Consider the following 23,124-nt stretch of genomic DNA (forward strand, 5'->3'; position numbering starts at 1 on the left):
ATACTAGTGCAGATCTTGAAACATTTATTTAAAAACGTTTTTAAATAATGGTTTTGGTATTTCTCTCTTTTTTTTTAAATAATGGTTTTAAGTATTAATTTGATTCAGTGGCTAAAGTAATATAGCTCTGGTCTTTATATATTGAATTTCAGAATTCTTTAAGGGTTTTGTATGTGACCAAAGCAGAAAAACACTACCGTGTTGAAATAGTGAATCTTAGCAACTGAGCTGTTGCTCCTCAGCTCATGTAGCTCTCAGTAAAGAGCATTCTGTACCAATTAACCCGACCCACTGTGTGCCAAGAAACTGTTCTTGTTAAGTATTTGATTGGAAAATGAATGCTTATATTCAACAGAACTCATATATTAATTAACATATTGTAAAAAGTTTTATATCATGTAGAAAACATACAGAAGTGCAAAGAATTTTTACGTGGCAAATTTTTATATGGCAAACTACTGCCTTACTTATGTAAGGGGAGTTGGTTGATAAATACATTTTTGGCTTGAGAAAAAAAGATGCAGGCTGAGCTGAGAAAAGTGATTTCTAATACAATTCTACAGATGTGCAATGGGCTGGAAGTTTGTAGGGTGGAAAAAACTGCCTAGAAGTCACTGCTCACCATAGAGCCTCAACTAGGTGAAGAATCAGAGGGAGACCCAGGAATTCACCTCAGCCCTCTGTGGTTGTGTTTTAGCTGCAACAAGCAATAACTAAGAAAAAGGTGCCAATGACTACAGAAACAGGATGCATTAGTCTGATTGCTACAGGTTGATAAACCTCAAGCATTCATTGAATTGCAGGGATCATTTATGCAGCTTAGAACATATTTGCTGTGCCTTTTTGGTGAAATTTCAGAATTCTATGATGAAATAGAATACACAACTGTTAAAATTTTAAGCTCCTCAGCCACTGTAAACAAATAAAAGAATGGTTGGCTAGGAAGAAATATTTGTAATACATGATAAAGGGTCAGTATCTCTAATGTACAAAAAGCCACAAACTGATAATAACAAGAATCAACCGAATAGAAAAATGACTAAGGCTATGAACAGGTAATTCATATAAAAGAAAATTCAAATATAAAAATATTCTGAATGTAGTCAAGGAAATTAAAGCATTAATGAGATGATACTTGTACCCATCATTAACAAAAACTAAAAAGAGTGGTAATATTCAGTGCTGGTGAGGATGCAGGGAAATGACATCCAAACATTGCTGGGGAGAGTGTGAACTGCTACAATCCATTTAGAAAATGATCTGACACCACAGCAATCAGACAGGAAAAAGAAATAAAAGGTATCCAAATTCAAAGGGAAGAGGTAAAACTGCCATTATACTCAGATGACATGATTCTGTGTATAGAAAACCCTAACTGTCCACACAAAAACTACTAGAACTGATAAACGAATTCAGCAAGACAGCAGGGTAGAAGAATACCATACAGAAGTCAGTTGCATTTCTTTACACTAACAAGTATAAGAAAGGGAATGTAAAAAAAAATACCTTTCAAAATTGCACGCCCAAAAATAAAATATTTAGATATAAACCTGACCAGGAAGGTGGAAGACATATGCTGAGAACTATAAACCATTAATAAAGGAAACTGAAGATGATTCAAAGAAATGGAAAGATATCCCATGCTCTTGGACTGGAAGAATTAATACTGCTAAAATGGCCATATGACCCAAAGCAATCTGCAGATTTAATGGGGTCCCTATCAAATTACCCATGACATTTTTCACAGAACTAGAAAAAATAATCCTCAGGTCTATATGGAACCATAAAAGACCCAGAATTGCCAAAGCAATCCTGAAGAAAAAGAACAAAACAGGAGGCATAACCCTCCCAGACTTCAGACAATACTGCAAAGCTATAGTAATCAAAACAGCGTGGTACTGGCATGAAAAGAGACATATGGATCAGTGGAACAGAATAGAGAGCCCAGAAGTAGACCCAAACACCTACGGTCAATTTTCAACAAAGGCAAGAATATACAATGGGAAAAAGACAGTCTCTTCAGCAAGTGGTGTTGGGAAAATTGGACAGCCACATGTAAATCAATGAAGTTAGAACACACCCTCTCACCATACACGAAAATAAACTCAAAATGGCTTAAAGACTTAAGCATAAAACAAACCATAAAACTCCTAGAAGAGATCGTAGGCAAAACATTCTCTGACATAAATCGTACCAATATTTTCTTAGGTCAGTCTCCCAAGGCAATAGAAATAAAAATAAACAAATGGGACCTAATCAAACTTACAGGCTTTTGCACAGCAAGGGAAACTGTACAAAACCTGAAAAGACACCCTACAGAATGGAAGAAAATATTTGCAAACAGTGTGACCCACAAGGGCTTAATTTCCAAAATATACAAACAGCTCATACAACCCAGCAACAAAAAAAATGACTCAATCGAAAAATGGTCAGAAGTCCTAAATAAATATTTCTCTGAAGAAGAAATACAAATGGGCAATAAGCACATGAAAAGATGCTCAACGTTAATAATTATTAGAGAAATGCAAATCAAAACTACAATGAGGTGCCACCTCACACCAGTCAGAATGGCCATCATTAAAAAGTCTACAAATAACATGCTGGAGAGGGTGTGGAGAAAAGGGAATCCTCCTACACTGTTGGTGGGAATGTAAATTGATACAGCCAGTATGGAAAACAGTATGGAGGTTCCTTAAAAAACTAAAAATAGAATTACCATATGATCCAGCAGTCCCACTACTGGGCATATAGCCAGAGAAAACTGTAATTCAAAGATACGTGCACCCCTGTGTTCATAGCAGCACTATTCACAATAGTCAAGACATGGAAACAACCTAAATGTCCATCAGCAGATGAATGGAAACAGTAGATCTGGTTCATAAATACAATGGAATACTACTCAGCCACAAAAAGAACAAAACAATGCCATTTGCAGCAACACGGATCTAGAGATTATCATACTAAGTGAAGTGAAGTAAGTCAGAAAGAGAAGACAAACGCCATATAATATCACTTATATGTGGAATCTAAAATATGACACAAATGAACCTACCTACAAAACAGGAACAGACTCACGGACATAGAAGACAGACTTGTGGTTGCCAAGGGGAAGGGGGTTGGTGGAGGGATGGAGTGGGAGGTTGGGATTAGCAGATGTGGGCTATACTCAGACATATAACTGAATCACTTTGCTGCATAGCAGAAATTAATACCTTATAAATCAACTATAGTTCAATTAAAAAAGAAAAGAAACCAGACAGAATTCCTTGAAAACAGGAACAAATGAGATTAGCAGAGTGCATAACACACTGTAGATAAGAAATAAATGTTTACTGTATTGAGGGTACTAAGGAGTGCTCTAAGAGGTACACTGCCTCCAACTTGTCAGATTTTTTAACATTTTCATAATTATTAAATGAAGTGGTAAAGAATTTTAAAAAAAAGTAATCTGACAATGTCTATTAAGACTAAAATTAAATCTTTTGACTTAGTCATGTATCTTTTGGGGGAATCTATCCTATAGGGGAAAAAAAGGTGGTTGCATGTAGGATATGTATACTCAGATATTTAAGGCAGCATTATCTAAGGTGATGAAAAGTTGGAAACACAGAAACTGTGTTTATTATGGTATATCCACACTTGGAATATTATGTAGTTCTTGAGAAGCAGACCTGGAGGGATGCCCATGAAATATTTCTTGAGAAACGCAATTTCAGAGTACTTGCACACTACATCCCCACCTCACCCCGCACACTGGGAATATGTGTTTGTATACATTTGGGCATGAATAAGGGTATAGAAAGATAAAAACCTGGGAAGTTCACATTGGTTATTTCAAGGAGTGGAAGGAGGTGGGAGGATGTTATGACCTCTTTCTTTATACATCTTTGGATAGTTTCTCCTTTTTACCACAATCACACACACATATATATACATATATATATATATATATAACTAAAAAAAGAATATTCTTAGAGGTCATGAAAGTCCTAATCTGAAGAAATGTTCAGGTAGGAAAAGAATAGAAAGCCTCAATCTCAGAAACATCTAAATGTTTGGAAGGAATTCTGGTGTTTCACGTTCCCTGTAAGCATCCCTCTGACTTACCAGGGTTAAGGTAAATTCAGCTATTTCAGTTCATTTCCCCATTTCAAAATATTTCCCTTGGAATCTTTATAGGCTAGGGGGGTTCTGAAAAAAACTATGGGACTTGTTAAGGTCACATGATAAGTCCTGGTCAGGATAGCACAGACCACTCACTAGGCTGCCATAGAACTGTCGCTGTAGCCTGAAGTGTCTTGGAGAGAAGGCTTATCCTGTCAGTTCTGCTGTTGCTAAGAACCCTTGAGCAAGAAAGACATGCTACCTTCTTTGAACCTTGGTTTAACAAGTCAGGATTCTAAGATTCATTTATGTCCAAAAAGCAGTTCTGCGCTTAAATTGGCTTCGACAGGTGATCTTAAATATAAATCTGCATTCTTAACAGTTTGGTTACAAGGAGAGCGGGGCAGAAAACAAATGGCCTGTTTTAATTCTTTAGGTCAATGACTCTCCAAGTGCTTTGACATGTTCCATAGTAAGAAATATATTTTGCATTGTGATCTGGAATATACAAAGGAAAAGTTTTATGAAATACCTTTACTAAATGTACCTTTACCTAAGACATTTTATGTTTTATTTTTTAAGAAAATTCTTGTTGTGATCCCTACATTAAATTCAAGACTCACTGATGGGTCATGGTCTGCAGTTTGAAAAACACTGCTTTAGGTCATGCATGTGGCAAAGTACATTATGAAGGTGGAAGAAAATCAGCAGAGCCTGGCAGTTGGGTTTTTGTTTGTTTTGGCAAGTCTGTAGACATTTTTTTTTTTCTGTTTCTCTCTCCACTCCCACTCCATCCTTTCCCACCGCCCCCCCCCCCACCCGCCGAACTCCCCCAGTTGACAAGCCCTCAGGGAAGTCCATGGAATCTGCCCCCATAGGATCCTAAAGTTTAAAGGAAAAGATTCCTGAGGTTAATTTATTCCCTGGTATGTGCGTACGTTAGCTGGAGCGATAGGCAGAGCAAGGACTGAAGAAATTACTCTCTGTCAAGATCGGTCATGAACGTCACATGCCCTGGGACGCTTGGGTCACCCTGGCTTCTCATTGTGTATCCCTAGAGAACTGCACAGAGCTTTTTATGGATATCCTTTGGAAAAGTTGTTCCTCACCTCTCCACCCCCTGGATCAAACCAGCAACCTCCAAATAAGCAATGAGGAGCATAAGCAGCTTTTGCTGAAGGCCAGGAGGAACACATCCACCGACTACATTTGTGCTTTTCACTGCTCCTGCCTCCCCTTTTAAAAAATACAGTTTACGGAGGTAAAATTTCATCCCTCCCTTTAACAGACGTTCTGGCTGTAAAGGGCAGTAATAGCACAGCTGGTGTCATCTCTGCCCACCCCCCAGCCCCAGAGAGGTTCCAGAGTCCCCCTGACACCGCTCCTGCCAGACGGCCACATGGGGGACCCGGAGGTTAGCAGGTGACCCAGCCTGGGTCAGAGCCCTTCAGTGGGAATTCTACAAAGCAGCAGAGAGAGGAGGCGCTTTCTTTCCTCTGGAGTCTTGAAACATTATAATGTGACCTTGGAGCTGCCAGTGACACTATGGCCTATAGCATGGAGGAATCTTTCTGAAGTAGAAGGAAAAAATGATGTAAGGGTACATTGAGAGCAAAGAGTCAAGAGTTAGGGTTCTGACCCAACTGTGTACCTGGATCCAGCTGCCCTTGAGGCTAGAAACGTGCCCCCCCCCCCCCGCTTTTTTTTTCTCTTTTGCCTAAACTAGTGTGAAGTGAGTTTCTACAACTTGCAACACAAAAAGTTCTGACAATGGGAGCCAAAATCCCTCCTGGAGTTCTAGAAGTTGCTCCCCTGGTCAGACACCAAGGAAACAAGATAATCAGGAGAGCCCATCATCCACCTTAGAGCTTGCTGGAGAAGAAAAGCGGTTGAAAGGGGGCTTCTTGTCATGCCTTTTAACGGAAACTACATTTCCCTTTTGTTAGCATGAGTTCGATGATATTTACCCCACAGACTGTTGTGAGACTTAAGTCAAAAGGTATAAGGGCAATAATGTAAAATAATGTACAGTATGACTGTGAAGTATTACTTGAGCTGGCAAACGAGTGTTTTCTCTTCCCTTCTACAGACACACTAAGAATATGTTGTCTTTCAAATATAAAGACAGCTATACAAGATAACCGCTCCTCAAAGGGAAACATGTTCAGGAACAAGAGCTAACATCTCCTGAGTGCTAATTATGTATCTGACAACGGGCCAAGTGATGTAGCTGGGTTACTTTATGTAATCTTTACAAGAATGCTATGCCATGTTCATGTGGAGGAAAAACTGAGAGAGCATTGTTTTTCAATCTAGGGTGGCTTTTCCCCCAGGGAACATCTGATAATGTCTGCTGGCATTTTTAACCGTCACAGTGGTGTGTGTATGTGCGCACACGCGCACCTGCTACTGGCATCAGGTGGGTAGAAGCCAGGGACGCTGCAAAACTACTTACTGTGCACAGGGCAGCTGCCACAACAAAGAACCATCTGGATCAAAATGTCAACAGTGCTGACGCTGAGAAATCCTGGCTCAGAGACAACCCAGCCAACCTGCCCAAGGAGCTCACAATCTTAACTTGTAACAATGTTACACTGCAACACACACACACGCTCACACTCACATATGCACACACACACACACACACACACACACACACACACACACACACACAGAGGGTGGGATGGGTGTTTAGCATCATAGTTCTTCCAGCTCCTAAGGCTCCCTGCTCAGGGACTGCTAACAAAAGCAGGGCAGGGACTATTCTGGAGGTCAGTAAAATTGTTTGATAGATCCAGGACAGATGTCTGGAAGACTGTCAGAAGGCCTTGAGTTTAAGGAGCCACAGGCACTGGACTGGCTGAGGACTTTAGGCTATTACTACCCTGTGCAGCATAAGAGGAGCCGGTCAATCTAGGGTATCTTCTGAAATCTGGGCCACTGACCTTGTTCCAGATGAGGACAGGGGTTGGGATTCCGATGACCTCACAGCTCAAGTACACCTGGGCGCCAGTGACATTCCAGATATCCTTGGGGGGCGTCACGATGGAGGGACCTATAAGAGAGGGCACAAAGTCAAACCATCCTTTTAAGCAGTCTTTAACATCCCTCAGCGTGCTAGTAATCTGTTAAGTATTACTAGGAAGTAAATACCTCATTATATTTAGGAGGCTATCCCCTCTGTTTATTCCCTGAAGCCAATTTCAAAGACCAGACTAGCTTACCCCAGCCACCAGCGGGAGTTTAAGCTATTCTCTGGTGATGCGTACATCTTGACAGTCAAAAGACAATTAGGAAGAAAAACATATTGCTTACAAAATTTTCTTCTCCCACGAATCATGCTTAAATGAGTTTTAATTTACCAGCTGTTTTGCTTATCTGCGACTTTCCAATTAATATAGTGAAACTTTACTCCCAAAATAGTTAATGTTTCTCTTTTTTATATACCAGTATTTCTGTTTGGGGGGAAGGGGCAACAAACAACCACTCCTTGGTTACTGTGCTGGACACTCAGCACATCCACTGCTAATTCGCAGTGCCTGGTTTCAGGCACCAGGGGCCTTCAGAGAGTCCACATTAGAGGGAAGGAGAGCCGGGAGCCTGGGGTGACAGCACATTACTTCCAGAACCGAACCTGGCCTGAACCCAAAGCTCGACGCCATTTCTTCAAAGAATGAGTTAATTATTCCCTCTGAATTTCAGCTCTCCACTGCCTTGGGTCTTCCAGATGAATAAAATATCTAACTTTAGGGTCATCTTGCATCACAGTCCTGGGAAAGGGACAACCTCCCCTTGGGGCCTGGAAAGTTTTCTGGCATAAGCAGCATTCAAAGGGCATGAAGTCTCCCCTTTTGCAACAGGCTATTTCCAGCCCACGATTAACTTCTTGAAACAGAAAGGAAATGATAACAGCATGTAAGATTTTTCCCACTCATCTAAAGTATTAGAAGCTGATTTTTTAAAAATCCCTCAGGGTAGTTTTATTTTTCCCCTTTGTAAGAATGTGCCAAACAAAGTTTTGAAAGCTCTAAATATATTTCGTGTTTCCTTCCCTCTAAACCCTAGGTCTGAAAGGAAGCATCTATCCTGGCCAGGAGTCTTGGCTTTTCTGTGGCAAACATGGACGTGGTTAGCACAGCGGTGCTGTGTTTATGTGTGTTGCTGGCTCGGTCTCTGATGCTTCCTCATCTGTCCTCACCAGCACAAGGCCCCACAAAGGGCAGGGTAGGGAAGGGCTGGGCCTCACTGCATCCCAGCCTTCCTCCAGGGCCCTGGGACCCCAAGAGCTTGGACACCACAGAACCGGATCTGGCTCACCTCTGAGGGCCCCAAGAGACTGTCCTCCTTCCCACACACGGACTTGGTGGGATGACCTCAAGGCTCGGGGGTTCTCAAGGGAGTGTTCTGAGAAGAATACTCCAGTGTTCAGAGATTGGAGGGGCTCGGGAACAAAGCTGCCTCTCACGTAGCAAAACCACATGAGGAATGCAAGATTCCTGTGAGATCTGAGTGCCTCAGCCTTGTGACAAACCATTTATTTCAACTCACAGCCATCTCTCTATAGGCAGAGCAGGGAGCAGAGTTATCCATCGTTGCCAGGGTCAGATTCCGGAGAGCACGTGGAAGAACTCCAGCCTAATTTTCTGTCACACGTCTTGAAGACATGCTGTGGATTCCTCTGACAGCCTAAATTTAAAACTAAGATATTCTTTTTTTTTAATTTTATTTATTTATTTATATTTATTTATTTAGCTGCGCCAGGTCTTAGTGGCGGCACACGGGCTTCTCTCTAGTTGTGGTGCACTGGCTCCAGAGCGTGCAGGCTTAGTTGCCCCACGGCATGTGGGATCTTAATTCCCCAGCCAGGGATGGAACTGGCGTCCCTTGCATTGGAAGATGGATGCTTAACCACTGGACCACCAAGGAAATCCCAAACGAAGATATTCTTGATTTTACTTATTTATTTTTGGCCACACTGCGTGGCTTTCAGGATCTTCCCTGACCAGGGATTGAACCTGGGCCACCACAGTGAAAGCCACCAGGGAAGTCCAAAACTAAGATATTCATAGTTTTAATATAGTCTGATATATCAAAATTTTCTTTTATGATTAGTGCTTTTTGTGTCCTGTTAAATTTATTTTGCGTAGCCCATGGCCCTAAAGATCTCCTGTTTTCTTCTACAAGCTTTATGGTTTTACCTTTCACATTTAGGTTTGTGGTCCATCTTGAATTCATTTTTGTGTATGCTATGAAGTAGAGGTCAAAGTTCATCACTCTCTCCCCAAAGGATAACCAATTGTTTTGGCATCATTTGTTGAAAAGACCATCCTTTTCCTACTGAAAGGGGTGCCTTTGTGGTAGATCCATTGATCATATATGTGTGAGTCTTCTTCTGGATTCGCTATTCTGTTCCATTGGTCTATGTGTCTATCCTTGTACCAACAAACATGGTATGATTTAGAATTAAATGTAATAAAACTGAAGCACTGAATGGCGAACAGATCTGTTTTATCTCCCTGCAATTCTCTCCTTATTCCATGGAGCAGAACATTTCAGGAGGAGCAAAAATTCTTTAAAAACATCTGAACCTACCCAGGAATACTCTGAGAGCCATCACCAGGGCATTCAAATTAGGACGAATCATGCTGTGAGTTCCTCTTTCTCTCTCCCAACTCTTGAAATACATATAAAACCTTGGGTGGATGGGCTGAGTCAATATTTGGACCATCCCAAGAACATAAATAATTTTGTCAATTCTGCTACCAGGCAATGCCTAGAATTCAACAAGAGTTGCATACCACAAAAATCTGTATTACTCACAGACCCCTGTTGAGTTGATGGGGTGGAGAGGCAAAGGAAGGGCCATGAGGACCAGTTTGCTGCACAACATTTACAAAACCCCTTGCTACTTCAGATGTCCCTGAACAAATGTTGACCCACAGAGACACCAAGTGGACACGTTCTGTATGGAAGTGAAGGATGGTGAAAATATGTGGGGCTGATATGATGGCAGATCCAACAGCACTGCACCCCGTCCCCACTCTGAAGGACCACCATCCCACATACTCCATTGACAAGCAATTTCACTGCCAAAATCACCTCAAATTGCATGTGTACCATGCAATTCAATTCCTGAAGGTTCTGTTCTACCTCAGGAGAGCAGTTGAAAAACTGACTCTTTACCAAAATAATTTCTAAATCTTTCCACGTTGCCTTTTTTCCAAGAAGTCCAAAGCAGACCCAGAATTATTTCTGTTTTTAAGGATAAAATAACTTTTTAGTTCACTCTGAGCTCATTTTTGGGCAGAAAGCTCAAAACCAGCCCTTGAGGCCAAGCCAAGGGTAACAACATTGCCATCTAAATCATGCACAGTGTTTGGATTCCACTTAAAACAAGTCACAGAATATTTAAATGTATAGGGACAAACACCAGAATAGGTTCAATTATTTATTTATCCTTGCCTTTGTTCCAGTAAGGACTTCAGGCTGCACAAACATCTGTCTAGCAGACATCCTGTACAGATTAACTGCCCACTGCCTCTCTCCTCTCCTTCCCCACTGTGGACAACTCCAGGCAGCAACCAAGCTGTCACAGCGATGCCTGGTGGCTGATGTGGGGAGAGTCCATCCCAAGACTTTCCCCACCTCCAACTCACCCTATTTTTCTATTTCACATGAATGTCCCCAAACCAGGCTACTCCATGTTCCATTCTTATCTTTCTCAACTCAATTCTCATTCAATTTCATTCGATCTTTCTCAGATCTCTAAGTTTGTTTTCTTGCTCCCCCCCCTCCTTTTTTTTTTTTTTTTTTTTTTGCGGTACGCGGGCCTCTCACTGTTGTGGCCTCTCCCGTTGCGGAGCACAGGCTCCGGACGCGCAGGCTCAGTGGCCGTGGCTCACGGACCCAGCCGCTCCGTGGCATGTGGGATCTTCCTGGACCGGGGCACGAGCCCGTGTCCCCTGCATCGGCAGGCGGACTCTCAACCACTGCGCCACCAGGGAAGCCCGCTCCCTTATAAGTCTTGCCTGGTAAACTTAGGTGGTCTCTTCCTTTTAATCAATCCTTGAAGAGAAAGAGGAAGAAAAAGAAGGGAGGGAGGGAGGAAGTAAAGGAGAAGGAGAAGAAAGAGAAAGTGAAATAAAGAGAACCAGGTCCTGAATGAAACTGTGTAAGGAAGAAGAAAGTTTTAAGTTTGGAAGAAAACTAAAATTAAATTTACGGAACCAGTGTCACCTTAAAACTACCTGGAAGGAGTCAGATTCTCCTATGGAATGCCCACCTAAGTCTACATCGTCCCCCTCAGACACTCTTAATTAAATTCTAGACAAATGACCCACAGACCACAGATTGCTTATTCAATTATAACCTAAAATTAGCTATGGTCTGAAAAATCACTAAAGATATAGAAAAGGAAGAATTTTCAATGGATTTAAATTTGTAATATTTCAATTTGATTCTGAAGAGGTAAAGAAGGGCAGTTCTCACAAAACACACAAATGTCATGAGAAAAAGACCCTGAAATAGAATTAATTTTGAACTTGACAAGAAATTGATTCAACCTGATCTTACATAAAATTGTAGGAGAGGACAGAGTTAAAATTTGTTACCTATAAAAAGCATGGGAATAATATAAAAGAAATATGTGAACAATTTCCTAGTCTCTTACAGAGTACAAAACACTCCCCAGACATGACCTGAGATGCCCTCACCATGTTACCATTAAAACAAACAAACAAAAATACCCAAAGCACTTTTGGGAAGAGAACACTTGGCTCTGGATCCTTGTCTACTGCTTATAGCCAAGAGACCTTGGACAAGTCACTTACCCATTTATACAGAAGAAACCAGGGCAGGTCTAAGAATTTTCTTTTTGGGCTGCAAGTGAATGTACCCATCATGAATGTGTCCTAGAGCACAGTCATATGGCATCTTTGACAACCATGAAGTTTTGAGGCTCCACTGCCTGGTTCTGGGAGCTCTCATTCCCTACAAATCAGTCCAATGCACCACCTCATCTACCTAAATGCACTGTACATGACTCATAGCAAAGTTCATTCTCCCAGTGATGAAAAAAACAGAGCTTTATTAGAAAGGTATCAGTGGTTACCTAGTTAGCCAATATTTTCATCTGGAAAAGCTGCACAGAAGATGTTAGGAGAGGTCATGTTTTGGAGCTAAATATACATACTCGATTGAAGCTGGGAAATGGTCAAAAGTCAAATTCTCCTTAACAGTCAATTTTTGTTCAATTTTGTTGATATCCTATTCAACCGCATTTTTTTTCATTGCTGCCTTCATTTTCCCCATGATCTCTCCCATGTTTACCCTACAAATTCACTCTTCTTTCTTATTTCTACCAAATTCTCTGCTCCTAGCCTTCATGCTCACTCTCTCATTACATGCTTATTACCACTTCTAGAACCTTTGCTTATGCTGATGCACTTGCCTACTTGGGATGTCCTCCTTCCTCTCATCTATTATCTATGCCCTACCCTTTTATTTGGAGCTCTAAGGCTGAAGTTTCATCTCCTTTTTGACTTTTTTTTTTTTACAGCTCCAGTTCGCACTTATTTCTTCTCTGAAATCTTTTTGAGTTCAGAGTTAGTGCCACACAGCTTAGTGCATCATTATTCTCTAGTGCTTTCCTTAGCAGGGCTAATTGAAGATGCCAGTGTCCTGAGAGAGTCATAACTGAGCCAGAAACTCTGGAATCAGATGTACTTCGTGTTCATTGGGAGGAGGGACAGGCCAGATTCTATGTAGTGGAAAAAGGGCAGCAGTAAATTCAGAACATAACATGACTAGTCATACGGAACTAAGAAGATAGCCACGATCTTGAAAATATACCAGTGTACCCATTTGCCAAGGTACCTAACCAAAGTGGTGCTATAGTCACTTCTTATTTATCAACTGGAAGATTATTCACTGCGACTTTCTTTAATCTTCCACTTGACTTCCTCTTGCCACAAACAAGGTTTCTTGGCTACTGCCCACTCAACAACCAATTTGTATACAATCTGGGATGTAAAATAATTTAAATATATATTAGCTAAGAAAGTTCCAATGAGAAGGGTAGATCTGCTGTGGGGAAACGATCATCCATCAACCATACATCAAAAACAGGGTTTCTGCAATATGCTGGTTTATATTATTCACATTATAGCTCTCACTAAGTACTTATTAACATGGCTAAGAGAGTCGAGTATAAAGACTTCTCCAAGTTATGGTAATTTGCAAACCACACTCATCTTGTCTCTTAATGATGCTGGGTCCTAAAATAGCTCACAGAGTATGTGCATTCATACCAAAAAAGGAGGGTTTAAGACCGAAGTGAGACACCACATATGGAGATAAAGAGTTCAGACAACTTGGCAAAAATCCCCAGATTGGATTCCGATAACACGTTGAAGGGAAAAGCACCAAACAAAAGTACAAAATGGGAAAAGAATAGTAGGAAGGCACTATGGCCAAGAGGGGGAAGGGGATGAAAGATGTGGAAACTTCCTGATATTAAATCAGGGGAAGCAGGAACTGTATGGCTAATTAAAGGGCAGAGCCACCTGCCAAGGCAAGTCATTTCAGGAACTTCTAGAGGTGCGGTGATACAGCAGCTGACCCTAGGTATGAGAATCTGGCACACAGTCTCATGGGTATCAGTTGAGGACAGTAAGGGCAGGAGAAAAAAGGACTAAATCTTAAGCACCATAGGCCAGATTTAACTTCAGAGCTTTTGTTTAAGGCAAAGTCATCTCGTTATGGTTGCTCCTGTTGGTCGTTTACATTTTAGTGTGAGTGAAGGCCCAACAGTTTATAATGATGGGGTTCTCCCAAACACCGCTGGGGGTAAATGTATGTAAGAAATGCTTCCTCTTTTTCGGATACAATATATTGAGGTGGGATGGGGAGGTTGAACAGATATAGACAGACTAAAATGCTAGGAAGGTAACAGACTGCTCTACCACTTCTGAGTTATGTGACACTGAACAAGTTATTTAACGTTTCTCAGTTTATTCATCTGTGAAATGGGATAATACCTAAGTCATTAGATTTTCAGAAAGATCAAACAAGATACAGCAATTAGCACAGTACCTGGCATGGGGTAAACACTCAGTTACTGCTTTTAATTCAAAGTAAATCCTTATGACTGGAGCTAATACAAATTGCTTCTTCAGAGAATGGAGATGACACATCGTTTGGAGCTGGGGTGGCTGGCGAAAGGAGCTGGTATCTGAGCAGGCCCTGAAGTTCAGAAGTAAACTTTCTCTCAAGGAAGGTTTTCAACTTCAGAGACCTGCCTGAGCAGAGGTGTGGAGGCAGGAAAACAACAGCTGGCTGGTGGAACAGCAAGCACCCCAGTCCGCTCGGGGAGAGCATAGCTGAGATTCGGGTGTGGAGCACAGTGGAAGGAGGAGGGGGGGACACTTTGTGGTCCACTGCGTCTCTGAATGTTGGAGAGATGTGATTCAAGTGGCATTTTAGGAGATGACTTTGGAGGCCTTTGCAGAAGGACTGGGACAGGGTGGGGATCAGAAGCCTAAATCAAGGTGGTAGCAATGGGAACAGAAAGGAAAGAGGCAGATTTGAGAGATTATTCAGGAAGAACCAACACTACCTGGGAACTGACTGGATGTGGGGATGAGGGAATGAGTCAAAAGTTGTGGGCTGGGTAAGAGGAGGCTGCGACACCATGGACAGAAAAGCCAGGGTGTCTGTCTGAGGAAGGCCTTGGATTGGAGAAGGGGGAAAGGATGAATTTGGGCTTAGATTTGCGGATTTGGGCAATGAGGAGGTGCCGAACCCCACAGAGAGAAAGGAAACAGACTGGGGGACCAGTGGTACCAAGGTAAACACTGTCAAGTTTACACTTTAGCCCTGGCAGGCTGGGTGGGTTCCTGGGTATGGAAGGAAGACAGCTTTGGCTCGCTTTCCCAGGGACAGCTTCTCTGGAGGGAATTCCAGCAGCTCGCTGCTGACACCCAGCCCATTCTCACCCCACCCCATCCCAGGTAAAGCAGGGGAGTAGACAGCTAAAACACTGCTTAGCAACCAGCCACTTATCTGCAGGGGCAGTTCATCTGAAAGTAGACTGTCCAGTATGATGCAACCCTGGTAACGGCATACACAGATCCTGTGAATTACATTTCTGGGCTGACAGCTAGTTATCTCTGGGTTAATGAGACACCCCATTTTGGCTCCAATCTTTGATGCTGAAAATCTTCCTAGAGTGTATTCATCTTTTTTTTTTTCTGTAGTAGATATCATAGTATTCAGATGTCTTTCGTGCAATGTCTCAGAAGTATCATAAGTTTGAACGGACCATGGACAATAAAAAGAAAGTTGCTGTTTCTTGTAATTTGTTGCTTGCAAACCAATCTCTTATTTCATGATGTCTTCTTATTCTTTTCCCCTAACAAGTATGGACCCAGCACAAAATGACAGAATAACAACCAAGGGTCTGACTCCAGGCTGAGGTTCCCACCCACAGGTGATTCTGGTACATGTGGTCTGGGGTCATCCTTGCAGCAACGCTGCACTAGGTAAAATAAATCCATGAGGGATTTAAAGCCAAGTTCAGATGTGTAAGGTGGAGAGATCACTCTGGTGGCCGTGTGGTGGCTGAGCTAACCTGGGGCTGTGTCAGCAACATTGCCAAGGGATGAGCTCACGTATCTGGCAAAGCTCCCACAGAGCTGGAATAGCTAAACTACCATCACAACACCGGCATGACTGACATCCACACATGTTACGTTAGCGGGCTACATTTTTATGTGGTTTGAGCACATGGAAGAACTGACTTCACACAGAGTACCTTTATGAAGGGAAAACTCCCTAGTTATGTGGGTGTATCTTGTTCATGCTAATGGAGCCTTGGAAATACTTTTTTCCCCCACATTTCATGGGCCTGTCCTATCTGGACTGTGACTCACCTTAATTCCAACACGTGAAAATTTAGGGTCACTTTTTCCTATTCTGCAAGCACAGAACTGGGTGGGGAGGTTTCCACAGGAGGGCACTTATGGCCACCTGATTCTGAGCTTCCTAGAAACCCAGAGTGCAAGTTCCCCCAGGACACTTCGTCTTTGAGTCCTTGCCTTCCCTACACACCCCCAAGTGCCTGGCATCGTCAGGCATCAGAACTGTTTCCTGAGCCGAGCTGTGAGCTGTAAGGGGAACTCCTCCAGAACCTGGAGGCTCACCCACCCTCAAAGCTTAGTCTCTGTCCATAGGCCCCGAGCTGACTAACAAGGGATGTAGTCCAAAGAAAGAGATGCTCTTGAACCCTGCCCCTAGGGGGAAGGATATGAGGGACTGCCAAGTGGCCTTCAACTTCAGGAGCGTTGGACTTGCTAAGCCTAGTACCTAGAATATTTTGGAAAGCTGAAGAAGGCTGAGGCCTGAGCTCCCAGGAGGACCTGGGAGGATGCTACCGTGGGGCCACTTCTGCAGTTCCCTGTCCACTAGACAGCCCGGGCTCCAGGGAGCTTCCCACCTGGGGTCTTAAGTAGAAGACTAAAGTTCTTCAGCTCCCTGAGAACTAGATAAGTCCTCAATTCCACTTCATCCAAGGAAGAGATTTACATTGTAGGAGGCCCAGTAAATCCCTCAGGCCAGGCTGACCACTCTGGAAGCAGACTGTGGGGATGGGCAGTGCAGTACCGGGTCACTCTTTTAGATTAGGAATTATCAAAAAGAGGAGATTTGTTCAGTCTCTGGAAGGTTATGCAGGTTGGAAGAGATCTTGCAGAGGGGCATCTGCAGGAATAACAGGCACCAGACACACAGCCAACAGGGCAAGCTCCAACCACCCGGGAACCAGCCTCTAAGAAGGATGCTGTCTTGCAGTGGCTGCCAATCCTGGCTGCACACTGGGCTCCTCTGGGAGCGGTTAACTAGTACGCAGGCCTGGGCTGCATTCCCAGAGTTTCACGTTGGTCTGGGTGTTGGTCTGGGTGTGGGGTCTGGCACTGGAATTATTTTTTTTCAACTCCCCAGGTAGAACCACTCACTTAAAACACGGCTTCAGAGCAGGAGATGCTCAGATGACAAAGACAACACCAACGTGGAAAGTAAGAGAGGAGAAGAGGAGGACAGATTTGGAGAAACATTGCTCCCAAGTCTTTTCAGGGAGAGGCCGAGGACACTGGGAGGTGCAAGCATTTAAGGAGAAGAGAGGAAAGTTCCAGGAGCTGGAGTGAAGGGTATAGATACCCGATAACCTTCTTATTGTTACTATTATCGCTCTAGCTCCATGGGGGGTACGGTGGGCCATGTCTGACCTCCCCGCGTTTGTCACAAGCTTTGAGTTGCCTGCTCTCAGAGTCTCAGTAGTTCTCCTTCTATGCTGTTTTCCATTTTCCTAAAATAAAGCACTTGGTTCACATCCCCAGCCCCGCCCTGCCCCTCTCCTGCCCTCAGAATTCCTACCCTTCATGACAGTGCCAGAGATGGGGCTCTGCGTCCGTCTGGAGTCTGTGGGTCTCATTTAAGAGCCCACTAGATCCGGACCCTTTGCCTTTGCTCATTTAGAGTCAGATCGCCTCCCTGCTAAGACGCGTTCAGCTCGGCTTTGCGAGGGCCTGGAGCCGCATTAGACACAAGGGATCTGTGTGAGGCACGGCCCCCTCCGTCGCCCCCAACCATGAACACAGTGCGGGGCATGCCGTGCCTGTGCCTGGCTGGCATTTTTACCCGGTGATGTCTTTGCCCGTCAGGCCCCAGTCTCTACAGCTCTCATGGTTACAGTTGCCTCCTTGGCCCAAAACCCCAGACATTAATCAGCCACGCATAACGGCTCCCCTTGTTCTCTCTCAGTGTTTTCCCCTCCTTCACTTGTGCCCTCTGGTTATTTTCTGTACTCCTCTGTGATCTCCACAGACTTGAAAGCTCTCAGCTATTTACCCCAAGTCTCATCCTTTGTTTATCTCTGCTTTGCTGAGTGTTCTCAGATTTCCTCCCCACTTCCTAGTAGGATTTAGGTTCCTTCTCCCATGTTCTGCACTTTTCTAGCACTGCCCTCCAGGCTCAAACTGGAACAGAACATTCCTCTTACCCGTGGGCTAATTCTTTTCATGTGCGTCCTGAGTACTTACTACATTTGCTACTGTGTACTTGCTTTGTGGACATACTGTGTGTTCCCAGTATAACAAGACATTCTTTCTGAGTGCTGAGAGGAAATTCACATTACAGAACGTGCTAGATGTGGGTGCAGTGGACCACCTGAGCTTGGAAGAGCTGGATTGTTCAAAGACGCTCAGAAGTGCCAAGTAACACTGCTCTGAAAATCAGGGAAATGGGCAGGTCTCTGATCACGGGGGAGGAAGACCTCTCTAAGAGGGACTGGGGGACTTTGAATAAGGGTTTTGTATTTTTCATTAGTGAGGCAAGTCTTGCTTGCTCTTGTTGGGTGGAGGTTGACCTGGAGCCCACCCTGCTGGGTGTGAGCTATGAAAGTGGGAACCACACTTCCCTGGTGACGCAGTCGTTAAGAATCCGCCTGCCAATGCAGGGGACACGGGTTCAATCCCTGGTCCGGGAAGATCCCACATGCCGCAGAGCAGCTAAGCCCCTGCGCCACAACTACTGAGCCTGCGCTCTAGAGCCCGTGCGCCACAACTACTGAAGCCTGCACGCTTGCAGCCCGTGCTCCACAACAAGAGAAACCACCGCAATGAGAAGCCTGCACACCGCAACGAAGAGTAGCCCCTGCTCACCACAACCAGAGAAGGCCCGCGCGCAGCAACGAAGACCCATCGCAGCCAAAAATAAATAAATAAATAATAAATCAATTAAAAACAAAAAAAGAAGAAAAGTGGGAAGCAGGTAAAGGAAAGCTATGCTACCTCATGGGCGAGTAGTTACCCCAGAAAGAGGGTCTCTGGGGGCATAAAAATGCTCTTTGCTGCTCTTACTGGTATTTATAGGACCAGACAACTTTACTTTGGCCTCTTCATTATTTTCAGACAGTGATTATTTTTCTATAATTAGTGGTTCTTTTTCTTTTCTTCTTTTTTTTGAGTTGTTTTTTTTTTTTTTTTTTGCGGTACGCGGGCCTCTCACTGTAGTGGCCTCTCCCGTTGTGCAGCACAGACTCCAGACGCGCAGGCTCAGCGGCCATGGCTCACGGGCCCAGCTGCTCCGCGGCATGTGGGATCCTCCCGAACCGGGGCACGAACCCATGTGCCCTGCATCGGCAGGCGGACTCTCAACCACTGCGCCACCAGGGAAGTCCCCGCCCCTGTTTCTTTTTGAGTTTTGTTTTCCTTGAGTTGTTAATTCCTTTTACAGTGCAGGAAAAAAAGGGGCGCTCATGGTTTCAATAGTAAACTGGGTTTGAAAGGTTAAGATACCGCATCTTTACAAGGACTTGGAGCAACTGCCGGTGAAGTGTGCTATGGGGCCTGTCATCGAAACATCCTTTCCCTCTGCAGGTGTTTCTTCTAGGGCAGCCACCAGCTCCAGCCTTGGAGATTCTATTCTTCTGTTTAAGTAAAGGAAAGTAATTTCCTTTCAGAGCAGTAGCTGGGATTTCAGACTGGGCACCTCTTTAGAGCAGCCGTGCATAAAAGCAGGAAACTCGTTCTTTACAAACTTGGGGAAGAAAATGTCCACGATTTTCCCGAAATTGACATAGAACCTGCACTTTATGCCTCCTTAGTCCTTGCCTTTTGGGTACATTCTCAGGGGATCTCTCTAGCAAACGTGTGACCCCTTTAGCAAGCTGGGGGCTTCAAGGGGATGATGCCTGCTCTGCCTATGAACAAGGGGTGGAAAGCAGCCCAGACTTATCTAGTCCATGGGAAAGGATTATGGTCTCTGAGCCTGTAAATCAGTTAAACTGACACTTGAAGAGAAGAAAGTAGACTCAAATAGGTAAATGAGACAAGACCCCCGGGACAAGCATGACGCTGGTAATCACGAAACCTGCTTCCGCCCACACATCCACGGGAGCTTGGCCTCTGTGAAAACACAGTCATGATCTCTGCAGCTGAGAGAGCTTAACCTCACTCACAGACGGTTCTGAATAACGCTTTGGAAAATAAGCAAGCAGCATTTTAACCTACACAGCAATAATGAGGAATAACAGATCCACACATACTCCAGTGTCAGCACTAGATAGCTCTCCCAATGTCATAACATGCTCAGACAATTAAAGAACGGATATTTTTGGAACATATTGATCAACAGATGTAAAACTGGGTTGGCCAGGGACTTCCCTGGTGGTCCGGTGGTTAAGACTCTGCACTCACTCCCAATGCAGGGGCCCTGGGTTCCATCCCTGGTCAAGGAACTAGATCCCGCACGCCGCAACTAAGAGCCCACATGCCACAACTAAAGATCCGACATGCCGCAACTAAGACCCAGCACAGCCAAACAAACGAATAAATAAATAAATAATTAAAAGAAAAAAAAAAAAGAAACTGGACTGGCCAGTGGTTTAATTCCTATTAGTTAGGGGTTATCAAAAGAAAAATGTCATCAATTCATCATTAATCTTCATTTCCTGTAATGAGAGCACTAACTTCTACTGCTGCCTAGATGAAGTTACTCCTTAAGGGAAAATCCTTATGGAAAAAGGTATAAAAGTTGAGAAAGACTCACAATGAAACTAAATCGAATTTCAGCATTGTATGGCACTAAGCAGGTAAAAACAAGGAGTGGATTAATTCATTCAGGTCCTCCACAGACTAAGTGCTGTGCTGGGTGACAGGAGGAATGGAAAGATGATGGGGTTGGACTCCTATCTGACATGGATTTAGAATCCACAAAGTGTAGACTAGAATACAAGTATAGAATCAATTATAATATGGAAGGAGTATGACTGGTCCTATGATATAAATATAAAAAGCATTCTGACTGAGTAGGTCAGAACTAAATTCATGGAACAGGAAAAGGGCTTTCAAAGTTAAAGGCAGTGGGTGGGGTTGGTAAGGAAATTCCAAGCGAGGGGGTCAGCCTGCTCGAAGAGGTGAGATGTCGCTGTATATTGGCGTTGGGGTTTACAGCCCACGAAGAGTTTTTATAACTATTACTTCATTTTCACTTTCCCAACAATCAGCTAAGCGAGTCATTTTACAGATAAAGATATTGAGGTTCACTAACGTTGAGGGTCTTGTGCAAAGTCCCCAAGCCTGGGAGTGGTGTGTCCAGGACATGAATCTACGTTTTCTGAGTCCAAACCCAGAACTTTCCCTAGGCTCCTGTGGTGCCTCTCTACACAACCCAGTATTGCTGAAGTGTCCCTTTCTTGCTTTGTTTTGTTGGAGGGTGAGGGGTTTGGAGAGAAGGAAAAGAAGTCTTGAGAACTGGAGGCCAGACTAGATTGCGGCGGTTTTCAGTGTCAAGGCAAGGAGATTAGGTATGTCTACAAGTTACCATGAAGAAAAGAAAAACAAGATAATGAAAACATTAATGTCTTTTGGAGAAAAGATTACACAATCGTGAGAATCCTAAACAGAGGTCACGGCTCACCATTCACACTCCGGCCTGAAATGTTTCAGGGGTATTTTCTGAGCGGTTCTGGGTAAGCAGTTTGGACTTGTAACCCCAAACAGGTCAGAATTATCCTGCTCATGCTGAATGCTCAGCAGATGTTAACTCTACTGCGACCACGCAGAGTCCTACCACATCTTAGAATAAAACAGTCTGAGAACGCCAGGCCTTTTCATTAGATTTGAATGGTTTCAATGAATGTTTAATGGGAAAATCAGTATTTGAAAATAGGCTTCATGTTTTGCTTTGCAAATCATTAAGAAGATGCCATCTTCTTAGAAAGTACCTTATATAGGCAGGAATCCTACGAAAACTTTATTTTTTTATTTTTATAAATTTATTTATTTTTGGCTGTGTTGGGTCTTTGTTGCTGCACGTGGGCTTTCTCTAGTTGCGGCGAGCGGGGGCTACTCTTCATTGTGGTGTGTGGGCTTCTCATTGTGGTGGCTTCTCTTGTTGCAGAGCACAGGCTCTAGGCATGCGAGCTTCAGTAGTTGTGCTGTGTGGGCTCAGTAGTTGTGGCTCGCGGGCTCTAGAGCGCAGGCTCAGTAGTTGTGGTGCATGGGCTTATTTGTTCCACGGCGCATGGGATCTTCCCAGACCAGGGCTCGAACCTGTGTCCCCTGCATTGGCAGGCGGATTCTTAACCACTGCGCCACCACGGAAGCCCTTTTTTTTTTTTTTAAATAGAAAACTTTAAAAGTCAATGTTAACAGTTAGTAAACATTCCTGGGCAGAGCCAAGCAATCCTTCTATTAGTGAAAATGTCTCCTCTTTGGGCTTAGATATGTTTCAGATTTACATCTTCATCTTGAGAAAAAATTTAACTGCCAGTAAGGGGAGAAGGGTTCGACATGACTACATTTATTTAAACTATAAAATCCAGAATAAATAAGATCTGGCCCTGAGTATGTTCCCAGCCTCCTTTCTTGCCTCGTCCCTCCTGAACTCTGAGCTCCAGCCATAATGAACCTTCAGTGTTCCTCAAATGTGTCCTGCTCTCCCTGGCCCCTAGCCTTTGGGCATGCCATTCCTTTTCCTGGAACATTCTCCCCATTTCCCATTCCTTCCCATCTTTGCCTAGTTAACCCCTAGATATCCTTTAGATCTCAGTTATCTTTTTGTTTGACAAACCTCCCTTGACGTCTTTCCTCATCCCCCTTCCCCCTATTTAGAATGGAGGACTTCTCAAGAATATACAATGGGGAGGACAGTCTCTTCAGCAAGTGGTGTTGGGTAAGTTGGACAAGCACATGTAAATCAATGAAGTTATAAGAAACCCTCACACCACACACAAAAATAAACTCAAAATGGCTTAAAGACTTAAACATAAGACATGATACCATAAAACTCCTAAAAGAGAACATAGGCAAAACATTCTCTGATCTAAATCGTACCAATGTTTTCTTAGGTCAGTATCCCAAGGCAATAGAAATAAAAGCAAAAGTAAACAAATGGGACCTAATCAAACTTACAAGATTTGCACAGCAAAGGAAACCATAAACAAAACAAAAAGACAACCTATGA

At 43.5% G+C, this 23,124-nt stretch overlaps 1 protein-coding gene across 1 annotated transcript in view; it reads right to left on the reverse strand.

Annotated features, from left to right (window-relative positions):
- Positions 1-23,124, reverse strand: part of IGFBP7 (insulin like growth factor binding protein 7) — a 74,866-nt gene that overhangs the window by 3,648 nt on the left and 48,094 nt on the right. The window contains exon 2 of the mRNA XM_082837943.1: positions 7,050-7,159. Within this exon, the coding sequence (XP_082694069.1) occupies positions 7,050-7,159 (110 nt within the window). The remainder of the gene's footprint in view (positions 1-7,049; positions 7,160-23,124) is intronic.

Source organism: Leucopleurus acutus (assembly GCF_964270905.1).
Source record: "Leucopleurus acutus genome assembly, chromosome: 4".
Lineage (NCBI taxonomy): Eukaryota > Metazoa > Chordata > Mammalia > Artiodactyla > Delphinidae > Leucopleurus > Leucopleurus acutus.